Here is a 22,318-nt window from a genome sequence, read left to right as displayed (position 1 = left end):
ACGAAACACCCGCTCCCCGAGTTCACCTTTCAACCATATTCAAATATGTCAAAACAACAACCGATCTGGAATAATCAAATCGATATTAATAACTTCACCGATGCATTTATATAATCGTTTTGTTTACATTGCGCATATGTTTGGCCTTTGTCTACCCGATGTCAGTACACTTTGAACATTGCCCTTCACAGAGTGCTCATGCGCAGTAACTAAGAAGGATTGCTTCACAGATATAGATTAGGCAGCATTTGAAGTTGTGGGAATATGTCAAGATGACATGCTCAGATTCATAGTGCTGGTAAGTACTACTAGTGCAGTTAGTTATAGAAAGGATACCATTTCCACCGCTACAGTTTCACTTGGTGGTAGGCCATTTCTTTTTATCAGTTGACTGTTTGAATATACCTTAAAACTCTATTTGAGCGCCACCTTTATTTGAATGCCACCTTTAATAGAAGGCCACTATAAAAGGGTTGAAAAGTACAGTGGCCTGTTGTTCAAAATGAGGTTTTACGATAAGTATAATAGCACCTGTTTTTTAGAACAGGATTAGATTTTGCCAACTCTTTATAGGACCTCAATCCTGGTTAACAATGGTCTACATTCACGTGTCAAAACGGCAGGTAAACTTCAATATAAAGATGATAACATAATCATGTTTGGCATGATCAAACTTTTTTGCTCTCGACCAACACGAAGCATGACACAGTTTAAGCAGAAGAACAAACTGTCCTATGTAAACCAGGCTTGACGGTAAACCAAAGGTCATAGATAGTTTTAGAAGTAATCTAATACTGTTACAGCCTCCCATCTCTTAACTTAAAATTAAACATTTAGTGAGTCTTTGTAGCATGCAAATTTGTGGCTCCTTGCTTATATAATGAGGGTGTCTGTCTCTTTCAGCCACAACAACCATACAAGGAGTTTTGGTTTTACTAAATTTCAGATAATTTCTGATCACTGACGAGTTAGAATATTAACTTATTAAAAGAACCAAATAAAGGATAAATTAGGGAAGAAAAGAAACAGCAGACACAAGAGAAAGCATGAGGCTTGTGATTAAGGAGGAAATTTATAAGGATATTATATAATAAGGTGTGCTATTAGATCGAGGCGAGTAGCCACCCATATCATTACCTCAGCTAAAGCCGTAGTTTGTGAGCTTTCAAAATATTTCAATGTTTGTAGTCTACAAAACTGAATGTTCACCTTTAAATCACATTCAGCCTTATACTTGAAATGGACTCTTCAGTAGGTCTTCAATCTAGTAAAAAATTATTGACGGTCGCATATCCCTGACAAGATAACTCCAAGTTTGTAGATAAGCATAAGATTAAATATATGCCTATCGGATGCCCCATTGTACGAAAGATTTTTTAGCACTTTTCATGCCTACCTTCAATAGTACGAAGACGGAGTGCGGTCATTTTTGATAAACACGCAGGGTTAAAAAGGGTCAGGTGAGAGAGGAAGAAATGAAAAAGAATATGAGAGAAACATGACATGAAGGGGCAAATAAAGAAGGGAAATATGAGTTATGCAGGAGAGACTGGTAACGGGCTGAAATGGGAATTGAGAAGAGGATAAGTTGTCATTACAGCTCCCCACAAACTTATCCATTACAAATGGTACAGTAGTAGACATTGCGTGGGCATCACTATGACAGATGAGCTTGGCACAGGCCCACATTGACCTAAAGTAATAGCTGTGTTGGCTGGTGAAAAACATGGGTCTGTGGCGAGGGGTGTTATCAACGGAGCATATCAATGTGTTCGATATTAGCTAACAATGCTCCTCTGTTTTTTATTGGTGAATGCAGTTAGGTTTTTAGCGGTAGTTTCAATGATTATTTTTGATTCTCATCAAAGTTTTGCAATGATGCTCCATTATGGCACTCTATTTCAATTATGTGACTTTCCGAAAATGTGATAAGTGCGCTCGTTGTTAACCGACTCAGCCAATAAGATGAGGGCTATGAATAAATACCAATATGCTGAGCCTGATAAAAATGCCATCAGGAAAGTCTGACCAACTCACTAAAGTATTTGTGGAAAGTAGCAGCCTTAAAGATGAACTTGCAGTAAATCTTAGTAGATTTTATCAAAAGGTATTGATATTTATTTATTATTTGCGATTGTTTGCAGGGTTACACGTACCTATTCTGTCGGCATCTTTGCAACTATAGGCGTCATAACTGCACCTCCGCTTGATCTGAGTGTTTTGACAGCGATCAAGTTTTGTCAATTTTAATTTTGAAACATCCTGACAGTCAGATCACCTCAAACATCAAAAACAATTGCAAATGATAGAAAAATACTGATACTTTCTGATAAAATCCACTAAAATTTTGTTTAAGTCCCCCTTTAAAAATCTTTTGGTAGTCAGCAGTCAAAACCCAGTTAACGAGTTCCTTAGTAAAGATAAGTAAAAGGATATAGCTTCTCATAAATCCAGAGGCAGTGTCAAGTACAAATTTAAAAGAAATTTAAATTGTTGAAGGAACATTAGACGAGGTATTTCGGTTTTCAATTAAAATTTATTTTCTCTGACATCCTCTTTAAGAACATAATTAGTATCCTTTATCAAATACCTGTAATTTATTGAATTTTAAAACAATTAGTCATCAGCAATTGTTCAGTGCAGGTAGTGCAAGCGATGCACCACACCTCCTCACTTACATGCACTTATGAGTCATAGAAGAAGGGCGCAGTGCAGAACTCAAGCTCTGTCTTGTCTCGCCCTTGCAGGAAATTAACTGCAACCCCTTTGTTTTATGGGGTCAAATTGACATCGGGTTTTAGGTGAAACTTGGAGTTTACGAGCTGGAATGTTGCATATAAGATTGGTTAGATGGTTAGATTTGTGTGAAAATCTATATATATATATATATATATATATATATATATATATATAGTCAAACATGGATAACTCGCCCAGGGATAGCTCGAACACATGGTTAACTCGAACGGTTTCTTTGGTCCGTTCCCATGCAATGATAAATTGCTATAGATAACTCGAACTCAACACTGTTAACTCGAACTGTTTTTTGCCCAACGGCTACCGAAACTGTTGTTATCGCTTTAGAAAATCACTTTATTCCAAGCCATAGAGGTAAACCTCAACTTTTCGTAATTCATAAGCGTCGTTATTACCACCATCGGCAAAATATTCTTGTCAACGACTTTTCTAAAGGTTTGGTGAAATTTGATTTATACCAAACATCCGCTTAGGGATCGCCCTTCGGAAGCAAGGTAATGTGAGGTAATCTTTGCATAAACTTCAAGAAAACTCAGCAAAACTGATCGTGGGTAAAACGCTCAAAAGAAAAAGATGTCTTTTCTTTTGAGCATTTTAACAACGATCAAGTTTCGCCAATGTCAATCTAAAAAACGTCTTGGCAATAACATCACCTCAAACAACAAACCAATCTCAAGTGATAGAAAAATCTCTATACTTTTTGATAAAAACGTTTTAAACTTTACATTAGAAGCATTTAATTTGAAACAAGCCATTTGTGCTTTTGATTTATATTATAGTTTGTATATGTACATGTATCTACTAATAAATAAGTAAATACATGGACTTGTGACAGTGCTCTGATAACCTGAACGCTCTGATAATTCGAACACTTTCGCTCGGTCCCGTGAAGTTCGAGTTATCCATGTTTGACTGTATTTCTCAAAGTATGTGGATATGTGTATATGTGTGTCCCTCCAGCTATAGATGTCAAAATCTTGGAATAAAGACTCCATACCGATGAAGATTTGATCTCAGACTCTATCATTCAACAGTCCAACGCTGTACCCAGTAGGCCAAAAAGATTTAGTTGTTAGCTAGCCGATATAAGTCGTTATATGATAGCAAATACCCAACAGCTTTGCGTAACAGTGTGATTGCTTAAGTGATTGTCATTATTAAGCGTACTCAAATTTTTCATTGGCAATGTGCCAGGCTAATAGCAAATGGCAGGCCACTTTCATTACTTCTCATCGTTTATAAGCTGACTTTTGTTACCCGGGCAACGCCGGGTAGCACAGCTAGTCGTAATATAAACTTCAAAGTTTGTCATTGTCTGACGCTGTCGTCCGGTGTCTGTTTAACTATAGCCATTCAAATCTAACAATGAAAAATCTGTATCGCAGAAGATTTGATCTCAGAACTTTTTGCTCACAAGGCGATAAACTAACCTATTCAGTTGTACGGGATGCAATGGTTTCATTGGGCGATATGAGTCATTATCTGGGTTAAAATCCACATAGCAGCTCTGTGTTACATGCAAGGTCATTAAAGCTTGTTCTCACGGTTCTTATTAGTAGGTTTAGAAATACGGATACTAGCTTACTCAAATTAGCTAATGACAACTACATTACCTGCCACTGTTTATAATATCAGTGAAACACCGTGCATTCGGCTAGTCTATATATATAAATGTGAATGTTCGTCTGTCCAGTTGTAGCAAGAAATCTTTAGTAACAAAAAATCCGCTTTGCAGAGGATTTGATCTTAGAGCCACCAGTTATGGGGGTATTGAGCTGACCCATTATACTACACCTTCACCTTATCATAGTGATCAATAATAGTAAAGATACTCATTACATCGGTTAAAATACGCATAGCGATGTTGCGGCATACGCTGGGCTCGCGGCCTCACTCAATGCATGCACGAAGTGGCACGAGTAAAAAAAACCGCTTATAAACAGTTGCAGATAATGTATAATAAAGGTAATGTGGTAAGTAGGGTAATATTTATAAGCTAGTTCCATTATTTCTGTTAACACCTTGCTATTGACAGCTGTTTTATACAGAGATTTAGTGAGTTCATTTAGCAGTTAGCTCAATTCAATTACAAAACATTGAATTCTTTAGTGTCTGGTCTATCAAATATAGTTAACAATAGGAAGTCATGTATGTTAGCATTGAAGTCCCGGTGTTGAAATTTTATCAGCTTTCACAGAGGAAGATAACTCCTAAAATAAGTCAACGTAATTATATAAGCCATATATTAATGCTATTCTATGTTCATGCTATGCTATGGCCATACTAATGGTGTTTAGGTTAGAAATTCATCTCCTGAGGCTATAGGCTTTGAAAACAAACTGCAGAGCTATAAATACACGCCTGCCTTACAAAACAGCTATCAAGTGTGCATTGTTAGAGAGTTTTTTAAAGCCATCAAAAGAAGAATGTACGCCTTAGTATCAACTCAAAACCCATATGGCTGTATAGAGTTTACATTTTTGTCACTGACAGCACATACCTCTTAGAAAGGTCTCTTAGTTTGTTTTTAGCTAAATCAATACTATCAAGGTTGATACATACTGTTTCACATCAAGTTGGCAGCGATTCCACACTACATCGGTGATTATATGTGATAACTATCACAAACCCATCTGTGTTTACATCAGGAGAATAGTCTGAGGCAAAGCATTCTCATTATACAATGTGGTGACCGGATCGATAAAATATGTGTACGGCAGCAACTATCATGAAAGGAAATACAGATCGAGCAACCTGTGACAGCATATCACCATTGCCGAAGTGGTGTACATTGCTTGGTGAAATATCTGGAAACTTTGACAGCTGCCATGTTTTACGACATGCCTGCGTTGTCACACCGATGCCATTGGTCGGCAGTGCATATAGTCTATGAATAATTGTCGAGAGGACTTCACCGACATACTGCAATACAGTGTGTGCCAGTCATTAAGCAATTGATATATATACTATAATACCTATATTGTATTACCAGTCATTAAGCAACTGACATATATATACTATAATACCTATATTGTATTACCAGACATTAAGCAACTGATATATATATATATGTACTATAAAACATATATTGTATTTGTACAATAATAGCTTATTGAGATCAGCAAAAAGTTTCGGCTAAAATCACTTTGCTTTGGGTGTCTTAAAAGCTCTTTGAACGCTTATTATAAAGACAAGTTGTTACAAATTGATTTCTAACAAATTTTCAATGTAGTTTTCTGGTATTTTTGAACAAGGGCAATAGAAATATATAAAAATAAAAGGGCTTAAATATCTGATATGTTCAACTCTAGTAAATATGTGATATGGCTTGCCCTAGCTAGACATGGCAGAATTATTGCATTTACGAAGAGTAGACAACTTCAGGCAAAGCTTTAGTTTGTTTCTGCTAATCAATACACTTTTTTAACAGGCATTGCTGAAAAGCATTCATAATAACACTAGCATGATAATTATATGCAATAGGACAATCACCAGTTGTTTCGCCATCTTTTCCATTATTTCATATAATAGATTTGAATATTATAATAGGATAATATGTTATATTATCTCATTATTATATCATATATAATATATCCTTTATTCTATATAATATCAGTAATTTCAAAAGCAAAAAACGCTAGTTTGCATCATTACAATTCGTTTCATCACCAACCTTGTTCACCGGTATTTTCCTTAGGAAGTGATAGTGACAGTTTTCCTATTTTGACACCTTTAACAAAAACGGAAGTTATAAGCCTGTACATAGTTTCATAAAGGCCCCAAGTATCTATTGTTATTTAACATGAATGAAATGGGCTTTTCACCTACATTGAAGGCTGTATTAGTATGCATTTCAAGGTAGCTTTCTTCAGATCCACCCATCTTTGTGTAGTCATGACTTAATGTGAAGGAAGCTCATTGAAATGAGACATCAAATCTATTTGCTAAAAATAGTAATAGGAGTTGTGTCGCAAACATTTTAAAGAGATGGATGTCAGTGCTATTTGACAGGTGCCGCTAGGTAGCTTGAATTGAAATGCCGACACAATCCGATGCGGTTAAATGATCTGGAATCATAAGATAGCTATTTAGTAACAAGTCATAAATTCAACCGTTTTGCATCTTGTTGTTAAGGTTCTGTCAGTGATCAAACTGAATTGAACAAAACATGCTTATGTATGGAATGAAACAGCTATCTAATGAGTGATATACTTATACAATAGGGGCCTCATTATTCACCAGAATTTAAGCATCTGGGATTGAAAGTGGCACTCGAACAATAGAAAGAGGATTCTGTTGGAGTTTCAACATAGTTAGGGGAGTCTCTTCAGGTCCCAAAACTTTTATGCCATTAGGCTAGACATGTTCAAATGTTAAAAACGATGAAGGAATTGTTTTGCAACATTTGCATTAATCTACATGTATTTAGAAATCTAGAAATATCTAGAAATATCTAGAAATATCTAGAAACATATAGGCCTACCTATTATGGGCACACAATAATACCAGATTACATGTATTTTCAAAAAGAAATGAGATTATTTATTCCAAATTTACAATGGAAACTGATGATGAGTTGAACAGTCTTACTAAACCGATCTTGCAGTTCGCCAGCAAATTGGGGCATTCTATGTTTGTTTCACAAAATATTACTTGTTTGTGTGCGATGCTCGTATTGTTTTTAAGTTCATAGTAAGTAAATTATTACACTTTTGATTGTATCGAAACGTGGTACTCTGAAATATTTCTCCGTTGCAATTGTAGTCAACAAATTCGTAACACGACTTTAGGGAGAACAGGCTGTTGTCATGAAAAATGACAAACAGAGAATGGCTATTTCCTGTTTTGATTATCACTCTTAAAGAGAATGAACTTTTTATAGTCTGCAAGAAATTTTTTCAGCTAGACACGTTAGAAATGTTTAAAATTGTTTATTATATATATATTGTTTGTAAAATATAACTCATGCAGTCGCTTTAGAATTTATCAATAATCGATACGTACAATATTAACCGTATTGCGATATGCTAGTTTATTTATGTCAAATCTCATGAATTCTATAAGTTATAATGTTGTCTTTCAATTCTTGAAATGTCCAAAAACAATGCACTTACAGATGAACGTAAATATCGTCTAAATCTCCATAAACCGTTTTACATAAAACCAAGTACAGCGAATTCAAATGATGCATATGATTTAAATAGTTATTTCCCAATTAAAGCGAAGTGAATTTCAATGTATTATGTCTGAGTGCGAGAGGAAATACAACACAGTACAACAGACAAAGATTACAGCAAAGAGATTTTATAACATCTACTTAAAGATTAGAGATACGTAACTCTACAACTTGATAGCAATCGCCGATATCAACTATAGCAACTAGTGACATCACGTAAAGCATATTTTTCTCCTGAGCATTTAAACCGCGATCAAGTGGTCTCAATTTTAATCTTGAAACATCCTGACAGTCAGATCGCTTCAAACATCAAAAATAATCACAAATGATAGAAAAATACTTTCTAATAAAATCTACTGAACCTTTGTAGAAGCTTATTTTTAAGGAGTATTCTACTTTGCAAGAGTTCATTAGGTATATCGAACCATTCCTGTTGTTCACAACTGAACAGTAATCATACTTAAGTAGCTTACTCGCAGGTCAGGTAGCGTATGTAGTAACCCAATGCCCTACATCAATAGGAATCGCAGGTCAGGTAGCGTATGTAGTAACCCAATGCCCTACATCAGTAGGAGGTTGAACTTGGTTGTAAATTAGCTATGATTACCATTTTAGCTTTGCTAGTGGTGATGTCAGCGCTTATATCATATTCAACATCTGAATTTGTTGGATAACTACTGTAAGTTTGTCATAGTTACTTAAACTTCTTAACATTTTAGTATTAAAATACAAAAAATGTTTCACTAAAACATGCTTTTTCAATTTTAGTTGATTAGTTCTGTAAATTTGATGTAGCAAAATTTCCGCATTGTAAGAAGTGTTGGAGTTTTGCCAGTTTTATAAGTTCACTGAATGAGACATGTTTACTGTATTTGGAGCTACAAGTGATGAGGAAAAATATGATTGGGGAAGGTTTTTTGTCATTAATCTTATTGTTTATACAATTTCACCAGAGCTTCTGCCAAAGTCACTTTTACCATCTTAAACACAAAGGTTAAGCACGGTTTTTAATAATTTTTATACTTTTATCATGTTATGAAGCAACAGCATTTTATGATAAACTATCTATAGAGACGCTGTTTGCTGAACCAGAAGTAATATGCTAAGATAATCATTTATTCATGTTCAGCATTCAAATCGAAATGAGTTTTTATTCTTATTTAGGCCATGGATAGGTAGCCATTTTAGCAGCACCAACTTCTTGCAACGGGCTAAAGAAATTAAGAGATTTCACAGCCCAGTTTTAAGACATGCCAGCTAGATATGGCTTTCACTTGCTTCAAAGCCAAAGTCTTACATAGCGGCTTTGAGTCTTTCTAAAAGCTCTTTTCATATTCAGATTCAGTAGAATTTTGGACAATAGTGCAGATGTAAGAGAAATGCCCTATAGATGTATAAAGCTGATCTAGTATTTTTAATTCTAAAGATTTTTAAAATAGTATAGTTTTTCTATGTTCATTGTGCATGTTTCATGCTGGCATTGCTGCTTTAGTACATCAGTTAGTGTATTACATGGTGCTCTTAAATAATGGGAATCATGAATTATCTCGTTGAAACATGAGCACAATAAACTAATAACCAATTTTTTATGAACAGTAGAAGACAACTCCAAGGTTACTTTGCTGAGACATTAGATAGGTAAACAATAATATATTGCATGTAGGTTATAATAGATACAGTAGAGTAAAAACACAAACTGTCATAAACATCTGGTTAAATAGATAGGAGGAGGGCAGGGGAGTCTCTTATTGACTCTCAAACTAAAAGTGAAGGGTATGCAAGCTGTAAAAACACAAACTGTCATAAACATCTGGTTAAATAGATAGGAGGAGAGCAGTGGAGTCTCTTATTGACTCTCAAACTAAAAGTGAAGGGTATGCAAGCTACAGTTTCAATCTTGAAAGGTAACCTCAGCATCACATTAAAAGTAGGTTAAATTTGTTATATACTAATTATTAATACGTATTGCATACCTTTGTAATACGTATCAATACAAAAATAATAAAACCAACTACTTTTTTAAAGCAGGCCCACCTTCCTATCTTTAATCCGTCTCCTCATTTGTTAAGGGCTCTAATTCAGCTCAGAAAGATAGGTGTAAAACAAAAAGGCCTATCACTCTTTTGCCAGAATCATATATTGTCCATTTTGTCTTATGCTGCTCTAAGCTGGTATCCCTTTGTATCAAAGAATAATAGAGAAAAATTAGAGCGATTTTAAAAATTATTTTTCAGAATTATGTTACCTGATATGGACAGTTATGATCAGTGTCTTAATGCCCTTAATGCTGAGAAGCTAATTGTCTTTTTTAAAGATTTGCCTTTAAAATACTCAAATCATATCTCTAATCTGCCTGACTATCCATTAAATTCCTACTTCTCCAAAAAATCCACGACACCTTATACCAGACACCAACATCTTTCCAATTTACCTTCCGGAAGATTCCTACTTATGGTCCCTTCCAGAAGAGTCTTACTTATGATACCTTCCGGAAGATTCCTACTTATAGTACCTTCCAAAACATTTCTACTTATGGTACCTTTCGGAAGATACCTACGGAAGATTCTCCAATCCGCCTGACCATCCATTAAATTCCTACTTCCCCAAAAGAACCACTACACCTTATACCAGACACCAACATCTTTCCAATTTGCATTATAGAACAGGGTTATGCAAAAATAGCTTTTTCTCTCAATACACATAATAACTTCACTTTACTATATTTTGTTTTTGTCTCATGGTATTATTTGCTCAAAACGGCCTTGACCTGTGTAAATAAGGCTAATATCTATCGACCTCAGTTCATCTACTCTGAGTTTTTCCTATAGTAGCTTTTCATACTTCAATATCTCACATATTTTATTGACTTTTCCAAGTGGTTTACTCGAGCGGCCATAACTGACGAAGCTTATCTGTATTTATCAATATTTGCTATAGTACTGTTTACAATAGCGATCGATAACGAAGGAAATAGCTAGGCGCTTTTCTTTTAATGAATATATTAATAGAGTAATGAGAATCCAACACACTCTCTCTCTTTCTGTGCCTTAGTAAAACTGTTTTTCATTGCAGCACTAGACAACGAGTTGAATGTTCAAGAGTTCTCTGATGAAAACGGCTTGCTGGCCTCCAAAGTAGCTTCTGACTAGTGACGAGTGGATTGTAATATTCTGACATCACAATAGATTTTTAAGGCAGGATGAATTCAGGAATAGGGGGTCAGGTGGTTAACTATAAGTACTGGCAGAGATTGAAGAGCGTGGACACAGCCCAAAAGGAAACGCGGCCTTCAAAGGAAGGTGGGTGGTTTGTCCGTGTCTAACTTTGTCTGGTTCTAAAATGGATATATGTTTGTCCTAATTCATATAAAATCTCCACTTGGCAGAATTTTTGCATCATTAATAATGCTTTTGGGGCATAGCAAGATGTTTTGCATTGCTTTTTTTGTTTTTGAAAGTCAGATTTTCTGGTTTTTTAAGATTTTTTTATAATATTGTAGACGATAATTGGGAAAGTAAGAGTTGTCATTATTTAACTATGTCATGGAAGATTGTGTCTTGTAAGACAACCTCTAAACTTTGCTTTGAAATATGTTAAGAGTTGAACCAATAACTATAAAGTTGTCAGTCATGATGAAAGAAAGCGTTCTATCTAGTCAAGAATGTGATGTAAGCAGCAATTCAGCTAAAATCATATGTCAGTGCTTTTAGTAGAACTTGCTATTACTGTCAGTGTCTATGCACTTATTCATATGTTAGGCTCATTTTGCCAGACTATCTGGAGTTGAAGACATGTTGTCTACATAGTTTTGCATAAAGAGAGTTGTTTGGTTTAGATAACTAGATGTTAACATAATTTTTTATTGATGAATGCCTGAAGAGGCAAATGAGACTATATGTAACAAAAAAGAGATTAAAGTTAGTCTCCTGCGTTTTGGCCGTGGTAGTGGTATGTGTCTTGTTTTGTCCTTCTGCTGTGTAAGTGAACCGTACTGTTTTAATAGATGGCTTTCTGTTTGAGATGTTTTGGCAGAATATTTTAGACAGCAAATGTCAAGGTGCACAAAGAGCTCTTGTAAGCTAAGAATAGAAAGCTTTTTGTTCGTATTCATCACAGTTTGATAAAATTACTCCAAAACAGAGTTTTTGTAGACTCTCCAGTCTAATTTTATCATTATTCGTAAAAAAGGAGAACCAGCTGTAGGCTGCATAGCTAAGCAATAATAAAATCATGCTTTTATAAAGAACAGCGCGGCTGGAACGTCTAGATTTCATGAAATGTTAGTTGAAACATAAATTTCCCAGATTAAAGAAAGCATATTCTGAATAGAGAGATTGTAAAGTGTATATCGAAACCATCTACAAACTTTGACATCATATCTTTGTAATCTCTCACAACCTTCAGGTTTCTGACTACTGCAAACATGTTTTTGTTTATTAAACTGTATTGAGTAGGCTGTTCGTACTGAAGGTGTTAACAACAATTGGTTCTTAGGACATCTGAATCACCGATGGTCATGGTTTTGTTTACAAGCTCAATCTTATGTCATGCCAAACATATTCACAGCCTGAGAACATACCAGAAATGATTGAGGGCAGCAGAAGGGCTTGTTATTCATGCATTATTGAGATTTTGACCGAACTACGTAGAGTATAGCAAAGTGACAGTCAAGTTCCACCCATGTTAACCGCAAAATCCAGTCTCCAGACAAAAGAACTTGACAAGCCATTTGTGGTTGAAGATAATAGTAGTCAATAAATCAATAAAACTTATTGACCTGTGCAAATATCACAGCTGAATAAACTTGCATATTGATAGCATGTATAGGACGCCTGAGTTTACTCTGTATTTCTAGATTGTTCTAGAAGAATAGATTGTTTGATTGTTTCACCAAAAGATGGTGTCAGAGAGTATTCCCACTCTGTAGAGCACTCTGTGCAGTGAACAGCTGACTTGCATGTTTAATGCCTGTAAGAGACAGTTGTTAGTTAGAAGGGTATTTGCTCTATTAAATATTTGGGAGTCAACAGGTCTCTCAGTTATAAGCTGCTCAGCGATTGAATGCTCTATGATATTGATGAATTTAATATTTTTTAGCCACAGTTATTCGCTTGTTTTAAAGAGCTTATATTACTCGCTTGCTGTTTTAAATACTGCTAGTACTATAAAAAAAGTGTTAGGCAGTTTTAAATTTTACTTGCTGTATATATTTGGTCACATTTATGAACAAAAACACATTTTGATTCTCAGCTATGTGCCATATCAGTTTTTTCCATCTTCGGAGATTTTATGGAAATTAGGCTAAGAGTTCTGTCTACAGTTTATAAACGAGTTAAACATTTTCTGTTCACATTTCTACCTTCCATTTTCAACATTTCTACATACATTTCTTTCTAGATTTACTAATGGCTCTTACTTCTTATACCTTTGGGTTACTTTTAGCTCATAAGCATTTGTCCCAAATTTAGCCTGAGGTCCGCTTCACTCATGTTGGTAGTCAAGCTGGACCATGCTTTGAATGGCTTAAAAGGCCAAAGCATTAAAAATGAGCTCAATCATAATTGAAATTTAAAGGGCATGGCTGGCCCTGCCTTTCCTTTATGCTGATGGTTGATTTTAACATCCATAGACTAACTTTAGATGTATTTTAATTTCGAATTAATGCATGGAATTTTTCCTGTCTGCTACTGAAAGGGAAGGAAACAGATTTAATAGAAAAGTATACCACAAATGACAAGTAAATGGGGGTTCCTCCTCGCATTACACCAAAGGAAGCACTGACAGACCTTACACCTCTCGTTGCTAATTAGATATATTAAGAAAGTATTTCCATGTGATAAAAGTAGGACAACTCCTAACCAAAGGCACCTAAAATGCCCAAATTTTATTGAGCTTAATGTATTTATGTACGTTTCTCCTATTGGCTTTTCTATATTAAGGGAAATTTGTATACATGATAGATTTTATTTAATTCGAAATAAAACAGGTTCTTTTGCAATACACTAGCTAATCACCAAAGAATGGTTTTTTGTGACTGCAAACAATAATGAGAATGTGTAACAAGGCAGTGCCGTACTATATGAGAGATCATGTGTAGTAATTATGTGCACAACTATTCTTAAGTGTCAAAAGGTTGACGCCAATGACTGTGCACTTACTTGGAATCAAAATATTTGGGTTTGATTCCTATCAGGTGTAATATTTTCTCCTAATGCTCTTAGCATGGCTTTAAATACACAGACGAACGCGGCTCTATTATAGTAAATATCGTTTTTATATAAAAAATAGTTTTAGGATTTGTTACAAAATGTGGTATACCATGAGCATAAAGTTTTGAATAAATTGATAGTGTCATTTGTGTTGGGAGGTATTTTACTTGAATGCATCTCAACTATGATGTGCAAGGTTATGTAGATTATATTACAACATCTGTTTGATTTGAGACCGATCTAATCCATAAAATCCGAAAACTCAGTCAAAGCCAATCAGTAGCTTTTCTGCTGAGACAGAATCTAGAACATGGGGATACTTGTCTCTGCGTGTCATATGTAAAGTTGACAGAAGTATAATTAACTGGGTCGAATTGCTGAATATTATGCATGAGAGTTGATAAGTATGTATTTTTAGTAGCAGCTGTTACTGACTAACTGTCAATAGCACAGGTAATTGCTTGGACTCTACCTTTTTACCATTATCGAGTATGAAATTGACTTGCCTGGCTGTTGAGAACTTCATTTACCTGTAGAGTTTGGTTCTAAGCGAGTGGTTGGGGAGCCTTGACAGCCAATAAGGTTATTTGTAAGAGCGTGGTTGAGAGCTAGGGGAATATCTTTGGTTTTAAAAACCGTTCCTGATAAACCATTCAGTCTCTCGCATGTTTTATTGAGTAATCCATGACAGTTGCCATTTTGGATACTATATATGCATTAAGCCTTATGTTCACTGCGTTTCCATGTTTCGGTTGGTCTCGGAGTTGCTTCCACTCCAAATCGTGCAAATGGTAAAATCCCAATGCATTTGACGCTATCCCGCTTCGCTAAATTAGTGCAAAGGCACTCGCTGTGAGAGTGCTTGGACATCATAGAAATGCTTACTGTTGTTGGATACAAATCGCTAATACTAGGCTGGAGTATTTACCTGGCTGGAGGAATTTTTTTACTCTCTAGTTGAGGTAAACATAAGTTCGCGCACTTCAGCCCATAGCCTCATGATTTCTGCTATGAAAACAATCCACTGCTACCCGTTGTTGTTTCTGCTTAACTTACATGTCTGCTATTTGCATGCCAGGACAGGTTACTTGTATGAAGATGAAAAAAACAATTCTTTTTTTAGGGCAACTAGTCGACTGGACTGCGCAGAACTGAAAAGCAACTGCGACCCAAAAGTGGGTCGACTTTACCAAGTTTTGTTTTGAGGAATTCATTGCGAATCTTGGATAGGTTTATAGTGTTGAAACAGTAGGGCGTGAATTTGTGAGCGGGGGGCGACTCCAAACCTGTTCGAAGCAAAGAAATGCAGTGATTGTTGTGCTAATAACAACTCGGACACATTGATTCAAGTTTTTGATATTTATCCTGAAAATTAATTTATCCAAAGGAAGATAACTCCACGATTTTGAATACCTACGTTCTGTTACACACAGTGTTAATACAAGGTTACACTTTTTACTTTTATAGCCATAGAGTTTGAGCAGCACTTGCAAGAACTCGAACAAGCTAACAAACTTTATGAAATGGGCTTGGCCATGAAACGAGCAAGTCTTCGGACCAGTAAAGACTTCATATGCTCTGTTGAGGCTTTAAGGTAAATACATACACTTGCAGTTATACGGTATTGTATAGTAACAATTCCTTCAAGATAGAGAGCTGTCAGTAGGTTTGGCTTCGCTATGACAGTAGTTGCTATTACTTTCTATTCAAGCGAGAAAGTAATAGTGCATTGTGCTATTTTAATGCCAATGAGATAGCGATGAAAAGTTCCTATTTCTGTTTAGTTATCACTATGTTTGCGAGACACGATTAATCCACAAGCTTGTGTCATCACAAAGATGAAAATGACAAAAGTTTGCAAGTCAGTCAAGTTTTATTCTTCACAAATTGTTAATCTTGCCAAAGATGGCACCAGCACCCGCGGATGATGCTCAAGAAAATGCAACACAAGCTATTCCATTTTAAACATTTTCCAAATTTCCGCATTAACATTTTCATATTAATTTTGATTTGATCAGTTCTGAATGCGCCGCTAAGACCTCCGGCGTAGAAATCTTTATCATTTTTAACAAAGTACCCTCGTTAATCCGCATCATGCAAATGTCCATTGAAACACTTATTACGTAGTAACTCAATGTGCACACAACTCCAAATCTGCATTATGAGAACATGATGTATGTCAGGGATTAAAGCTGAACAATAACTTCATAGAAATTGATTTTTAACCTAACAGGATGTTATCTAGAACAGACCAAAGTGGCATATGTTATAACTTTTTCTCACTCGACTTTAAAATTTTCTTTTATTAGCTGATTAACTCTTATTAACTTCATTCATTCATTTATTCATTCATTCATTCATTCATTCATTCATTCATGCTTTAAGGCATCAATTCAAAAAGCTAGTATCCAAATAAGGTGATCTGACTAGATACATTTACATGCATAATGACTCTTATCAACATTACTAATTATTCATTATGTACTCAGTTTTATAGGAAATTTAGTATTCCGACACATGCACCACATCCTTTGACAGTCTAATAACCTAATTTATAAAAAGGTAAAAGCTGTCTAGTGGTTCTTTGTTTTGTATCGGTTATATGCTGTACTAGTTTACCTCTGGCTGGTGTTAGAAAGTACTTCCTATCTGAGCATGCCAACCATTTGTTCTCTCTAAAACTAAGGAATGACTGCAAGCAATTGACTGGCTCCTTGATAAACATTATTTTTGTTGTATATAATCAACAGATAATAATAATAATATTAATACCAATAATAATTGGTGCACTCGGAACAATATCAATCAGGCATATAGCATACCTGGCCGAGGTGAGAGAGAACATGTCTTTTGAGACTATACAGAAGACAGCTATCTTAGGAACAGCTCACATATTGAAGAAGGTCCTCTCTTAGTGGAATTGAGGGAGATGTTGGATCTTTTGGCTTTTTGTTAAGACCCGGACTCAACACGAACTAAAACCAGTCACTTACCACCCCACGACTGTGAAGAAAAACTTTTACAATAATAATAATAATAACAGCAATTGTAATAATTGCTGTTGAATCCTTTGGCTTTTTGTTAAAGCCTGGACTCAACATGGACTAAAACCAGTCACCTACCACCACACAACTGTGAAGAAAAACTAATAATAACAGCAATTGCAATAATAACATTAATAATAGCAGTTATTGCATTACTTCTGTTATTGGCTTTTCTAAAATGTAAATGATTTCACAAATTTCTCTAATATTTAGCAGAAATCTCTATAATCCTTTACATTAATGATTTCACAATGGTATGTTCATAAACAGTAAGTGATTGTGACACTGTCTAAATTCATTTCTAGCTCAACATACTTTTACATTAAATATTGCCACGTTTGATAAGTCTCTCTTCATAGATTTCAAATTGAAAAAAATCTGAAACTGACTTTATTCATATTATTAGAAAAAGAGTAAATTCCGTCCTCATGCATAAATGTTGCAATTAATCTCATCATCACAGCTACAATTTATTTACAGGATTGGTTCAGTATGTATGGCAATTAAATATATCTAATTATCCTGACTTCATTCTATGGGCAAGTAACTCCAAGCTGAATGCTGTCATAGTTAGGCTTACATACATGTAGGCTAAGCTTAGCGTATTTGAAAAATTCAGCCTGTAGCTTAGTTGAAAAAGTATGTATGTGTATAAATAACTATGACTATTATGTTTTGATTGAGAAAGGATGCACGGATGTGAACATTGTGAATGTGGAGAAGATATAATACATTTACCTTTCCTTAAAATGCAGTGACTTTTGATTGGCTGTCTTCCTTATGAATAATACTTTGTAAAAGTGAACATCTACCTGTGAATCAATGCCTGTAAATAAACATTACAGTTTGCAAAAGTTATTTGTATTTTGTGGCTTCAGTTTATTTTGTTGTAGTTCTGAAAGTAACTTTTATTTAACTTTCATCAATATGCTGTACAGCTTGTTGATGATATGAGACTAGTGGTGAAGGTATCACTATTGTTTACACTCAGTGGGAACCTTTTATTGTACTCCACCATTAATCTCAATTAACCCTTGCTTATGCAGCTATTTTCAGGTGTGTATATAACATTTGACAGTCTGTAAAACAGAGTTGATTTAAAGGCGTAGAAAGTGTTTGGCTCAAGGTTGTTCATGTGCCAAGGCGTCGACGTGTTGTCAGCTCATTAATTCATTTGGGTGGAATATCAAAGTAGCATAAGGGCTATAAAATGCAGGGTGTGTGTGTTCTATTTTTAGTAACAAAATGAAAAACTGCAGTGTGCTATAAATAGAACATAGTCATTATGCAACAGGAAAAAAGAATGTAATCATCTGCCCACTTCCATTTGTGCCCACGAACTTAGCACATTCCAAGGCTAATTTTTTTATCATAGACGAGACTCAGCCCTGCTTACGGACTATCCCAGTGTCATGAAGAGAGGGTGTCTCCGATTTTATCAATTATTTTAATTACATGTTTTTTATGCGTCAATCTCTCGAAAAATGTGCCCCTTTTAATTATTTTTTGTTCATTTTTGAGTGTATGTAAAGGTTTTCACATGTTACTACAAATGTGCTGCTTACATTTTATTACTACTCAGGCTCAAAAACTTATAATCCATTGCATTAAAAAGTATTATTTTACAACAAACTTATGGTAGCTCAGAAGCTGCCTCTTTGATTCTCTGGCTAAATATCTGCTATGTTCTTATAATATAGCCTACTTGTAGACTTTCCAGTGCCATGCACTGTGAGAGATCATCATGAGTATTCATTACATAGAGAATTCTTCCATAAGGAGGCGAGGTGCCCGAGTGATGTAGTGGTAGTGCTTGTCTATGAATCTGACACTGTGGGTTCGATTCCGATAGAAGGCAATTTTTTTCCTACCACTCTTAGAGTGGCTACAGATGAACAAACAGACAAATACGAATTTTACTATAGTAAAGATATTCCCAGTTTCTCAGTAGAGACCTACTTGTACATTACTTTGGTAACAAATCACAAAACAGTAGTTGTCTTATATTTGACAAATGTCATAGGGGGACAACTTTAAATTGCATTGAATGTTGTTCTCCATCCTCACTGTATACAAACCGCTTTTTAGTTCAGCTAAAGATTTTATTCTTATTGCAAAGTGTAATGAAAATTTGTTTTCGTTGAAAAAACAAAATAAAAGTTTATTTTGCTTCAATAAATGCTGATGAGAAATATTTCAAGTTTAAGTATATTTAAGTATCAAGGATTCAGCTTTTAATGATGTGATAAGCAATTTTATTCTAAATAAATTGGTTTTTTAATTGACCAGTAAAGACTATGAAAATAAAATGGCGCTTGCATTTAGATAACACCAACTCTCTGAAAAAGAATATTCAAACTTAATACTAGAAGATGCAATGATTTTGCTTAAGCTATGAGTTGATAAAGTTGTGCCATCAATAATTTTATTAATCATCTTTTGAGGAATTGTATAAACTTCACATTCAAAGATAACAAAAATACTGAACAAAAAGCATCAGAGGTTTTAGCATGACCTCTACTTGAACCCAACAATAATATACATACTTAAATACTTTATAGACACCTTATGCTGATAGCTTTTTTGGGGGAATTTGCTATTTTAAAGAAAAGATGATAAGGCTTGATACGTGCAGATAATATCACAAACTTGGGACCGGTACTTTTCCAGCATATTTCCATCCAGTCACAACTATAATTTTATTTACTAAAGCATTTTCCTGTAGACATCTGAGATATCTGGGTAAAATCACCAACAAAAAATCCACCCAGCAGAGAGCTAAGCAATTATAAGCCAGGCTTGTATGAATATAATTATTGACTACAGTTGAGGCGGAAAAAACATGATTATAAATTGAAATTGGGGAAAAAATGAGTACCACCATGTGCTACTACCTTTATTAATGATGAGTTCTGACATGCGGTTTGTTACCTGTTTTAACACAGTAGGTAGAATCACTTAACAATTTACTCAGGCTATGTATGGTGAAACATAGTTGTGTGCATCATCACTCAATACAGCAACCGTATCTTTGAATTTATTCTGGTTTAAGTTTCTACAGTACAAATGAAAGAGCTGGCACTATTAACATCACTCTATTAATACCTGTGATGATACTTGCTTGTGCTCACCTTCGGGCGCATGCAATAAATAAACAAAAAACATGATTAATCAAAAGATTTAGACCAACCTAAAAATTAGTTAACTTTTATATGAATAAAGTAACTGTTTCCCAGTTGGTCTAACGTAATTTTAAATATTTTTTCAATGCTGGTGCCAGAAAAAGCATGTACTGTAACCTGTTTCTCAAAAGCATTAAAAATCAAATGTTTCAAATTTAAATGTTTTAAAATTAAGTTTTAAAGCATTTAAAATTAGATTTTTAATTTAATTTTAAAGGTTTGAAATTTTTTAATTTAAATTTTAGGCATTTAAAATTGAACATTTTAACTTCTTCAAAGTTGAAAGAAGTTAATAAAGTTAACTTCTTTGTGCCAGTCTTTGTGCCAGTCTTTGTGCCAGTCTTTGTGCCAGTCTTTGTGCCAGTCTTCTTTGTGCCAGTCTTGTTACAAGGAAGCCTGTTGTTATTGATTGCAGATATTGTGAGCAGCACAGCAACCCTAGAAAGTCGATAGATCACAACTGGTATTTAACAAAAGATAAGGTAGTTGATGACGAGGAGGATCAGAGAAATGATGACCTACTAGCAGTTGTAACACCAAACCCTGAGTACCATGCAATTGTACAGCCAATCTATAAAAAGATAACTAACAAAGAACAACTCTGACAAAAAACAGGAAACATTATTAAGTGAAAGTTGTGTTCTCATATAAAACGAATTGATAGATCTAAAAGCAATGTTTTTATCTAAATTCCACTACCTACAGGACAACTTGCAGCCATCTTGTATACAAGACATCAGCTTCTCTCTTGCAGATGGTCGTTTCAACAATGGTTCAGCCTTATGGTTTTGGCTTTATCACTGACTTCTATGCAGCTCTGTTTTTTTACCTCTCCACCACATCTATACATAAATTGAAGGCTGATACACATCTAGTAAGAATAAGCATATCCATTGCTGCGTAAGTGGCTAAAGACCACAATGCAACGATCCTTGTTGGTTCTTTGTTCATATTATTTACACAGCCCGATTATGTTGGCGGCTAGTTATTTGTTCTTTGGCAGGATGAGTTCATCCACAGGATAACAAGTCATATGAAAACGGTCAACTTATCACAATAGCTATCCTGATCATTGGGTAAATTGTTAACGCTTTCACTAAGGTATAATAGTGCTTCAAATTCGTTGAAATTATGTAACATTTTGATTGCTTTCAGCAGGTTGCAGCTGTTGGATCATGTTATATGGTAGCATTGAAGTGTAGCAAGTTTGCAAGCTAGTCTCTCGTATTCCATTGTCTGATATTTGCTCAACTGATTCTGTATGTATATTCGATAATATATTTTTGTAATGTACTGCATAAATATTTTTGCTTTGCTTGAAATCTAGCATAACTTATTTTACCAGACTTGTCTGTAAAGCGATTGGCTTTTGGTAGGAAATTTTTGCCAATATTATTTTCGTGAAATGGCTGATCAAGTTTTTTTCGAGTTTCTTTATACCATAAGCCAAGTAAATTGTGGTGAATACTCAAAGGTTTTTAAAATGTGAATGCCTGGTTATCAAATGGTATCAATGATAGTGGATATGCAATTTTCAATCTTCATCCGGCAAAGTGAATAACCCTATTTCTATGACAACATGAATGTATAACAAATTATGAATAAACTTTTTTTGCCATTTGTGACTTGTTTTATGCTCATATTTTACTGCTTCTTTGGCCAAATACATTGTGAACTCTGTGATGAATATTATTTTAATTTGCTAGCCTATTTATATAATAAAGCCAATAAGTGATATACGTGGATAGTCTCATAATTTTACTTTAAAAAAACCTTATGAATGTAATGTCTTTACGACTAATTAGCTTCTACAATAAGATTTATAAATCGCATTTCATTCTACAGTACTTATCTTATAGGTAAAATAAGCAATTTCAATTATTCTGCAAGATTTATTTTGCAAGATTTTATTATGAATCACATAGTATTTTACTTACCATATTATGGTAA

General features: G+C 34.7%; 1 protein-coding gene across 1 annotated transcript; it reads left to right on the top strand.

Annotated features, from left to right (window-relative positions):
- The first annotated feature begins 11,132 nt into the window (after window positions 1-11,132).
- Window positions 11,133-21,980, top strand: LOC137407756 (uncharacterized). Its single transcript, XM_068094139.1, has 3 exons — window positions 11,133-11,232; window positions 15,610-15,736; window positions 20,784-21,980. The coding sequence occupies exons 1-3, from the start codon at window positions 11,133-11,135 to the stop codon at window positions 20,971-20,973; spliced, it is 417 nt and encodes a 138-aa protein (XP_067950240.1). The 3' UTR covers window positions 20,974-21,980.
- The last annotated feature ends 338 nt before the right edge of the window (window positions 21,981-22,318 follow it).

This window comes from Watersipora subatra, chromosome 11 (assembly GCF_963576615.1).
Source record: "Watersipora subatra chromosome 11, tzWatSuba1.1, whole genome shotgun sequence".
NCBI lineage: Eukaryota > Metazoa > Bryozoa > Gymnolaemata > Cheilostomatida > Watersiporidae > Watersipora > Watersipora subatra.
The sequence above is the reverse complement of the archived record's forward strand: the minus strand, read 5'-3'. Positions and strand labels throughout refer to the sequence as shown.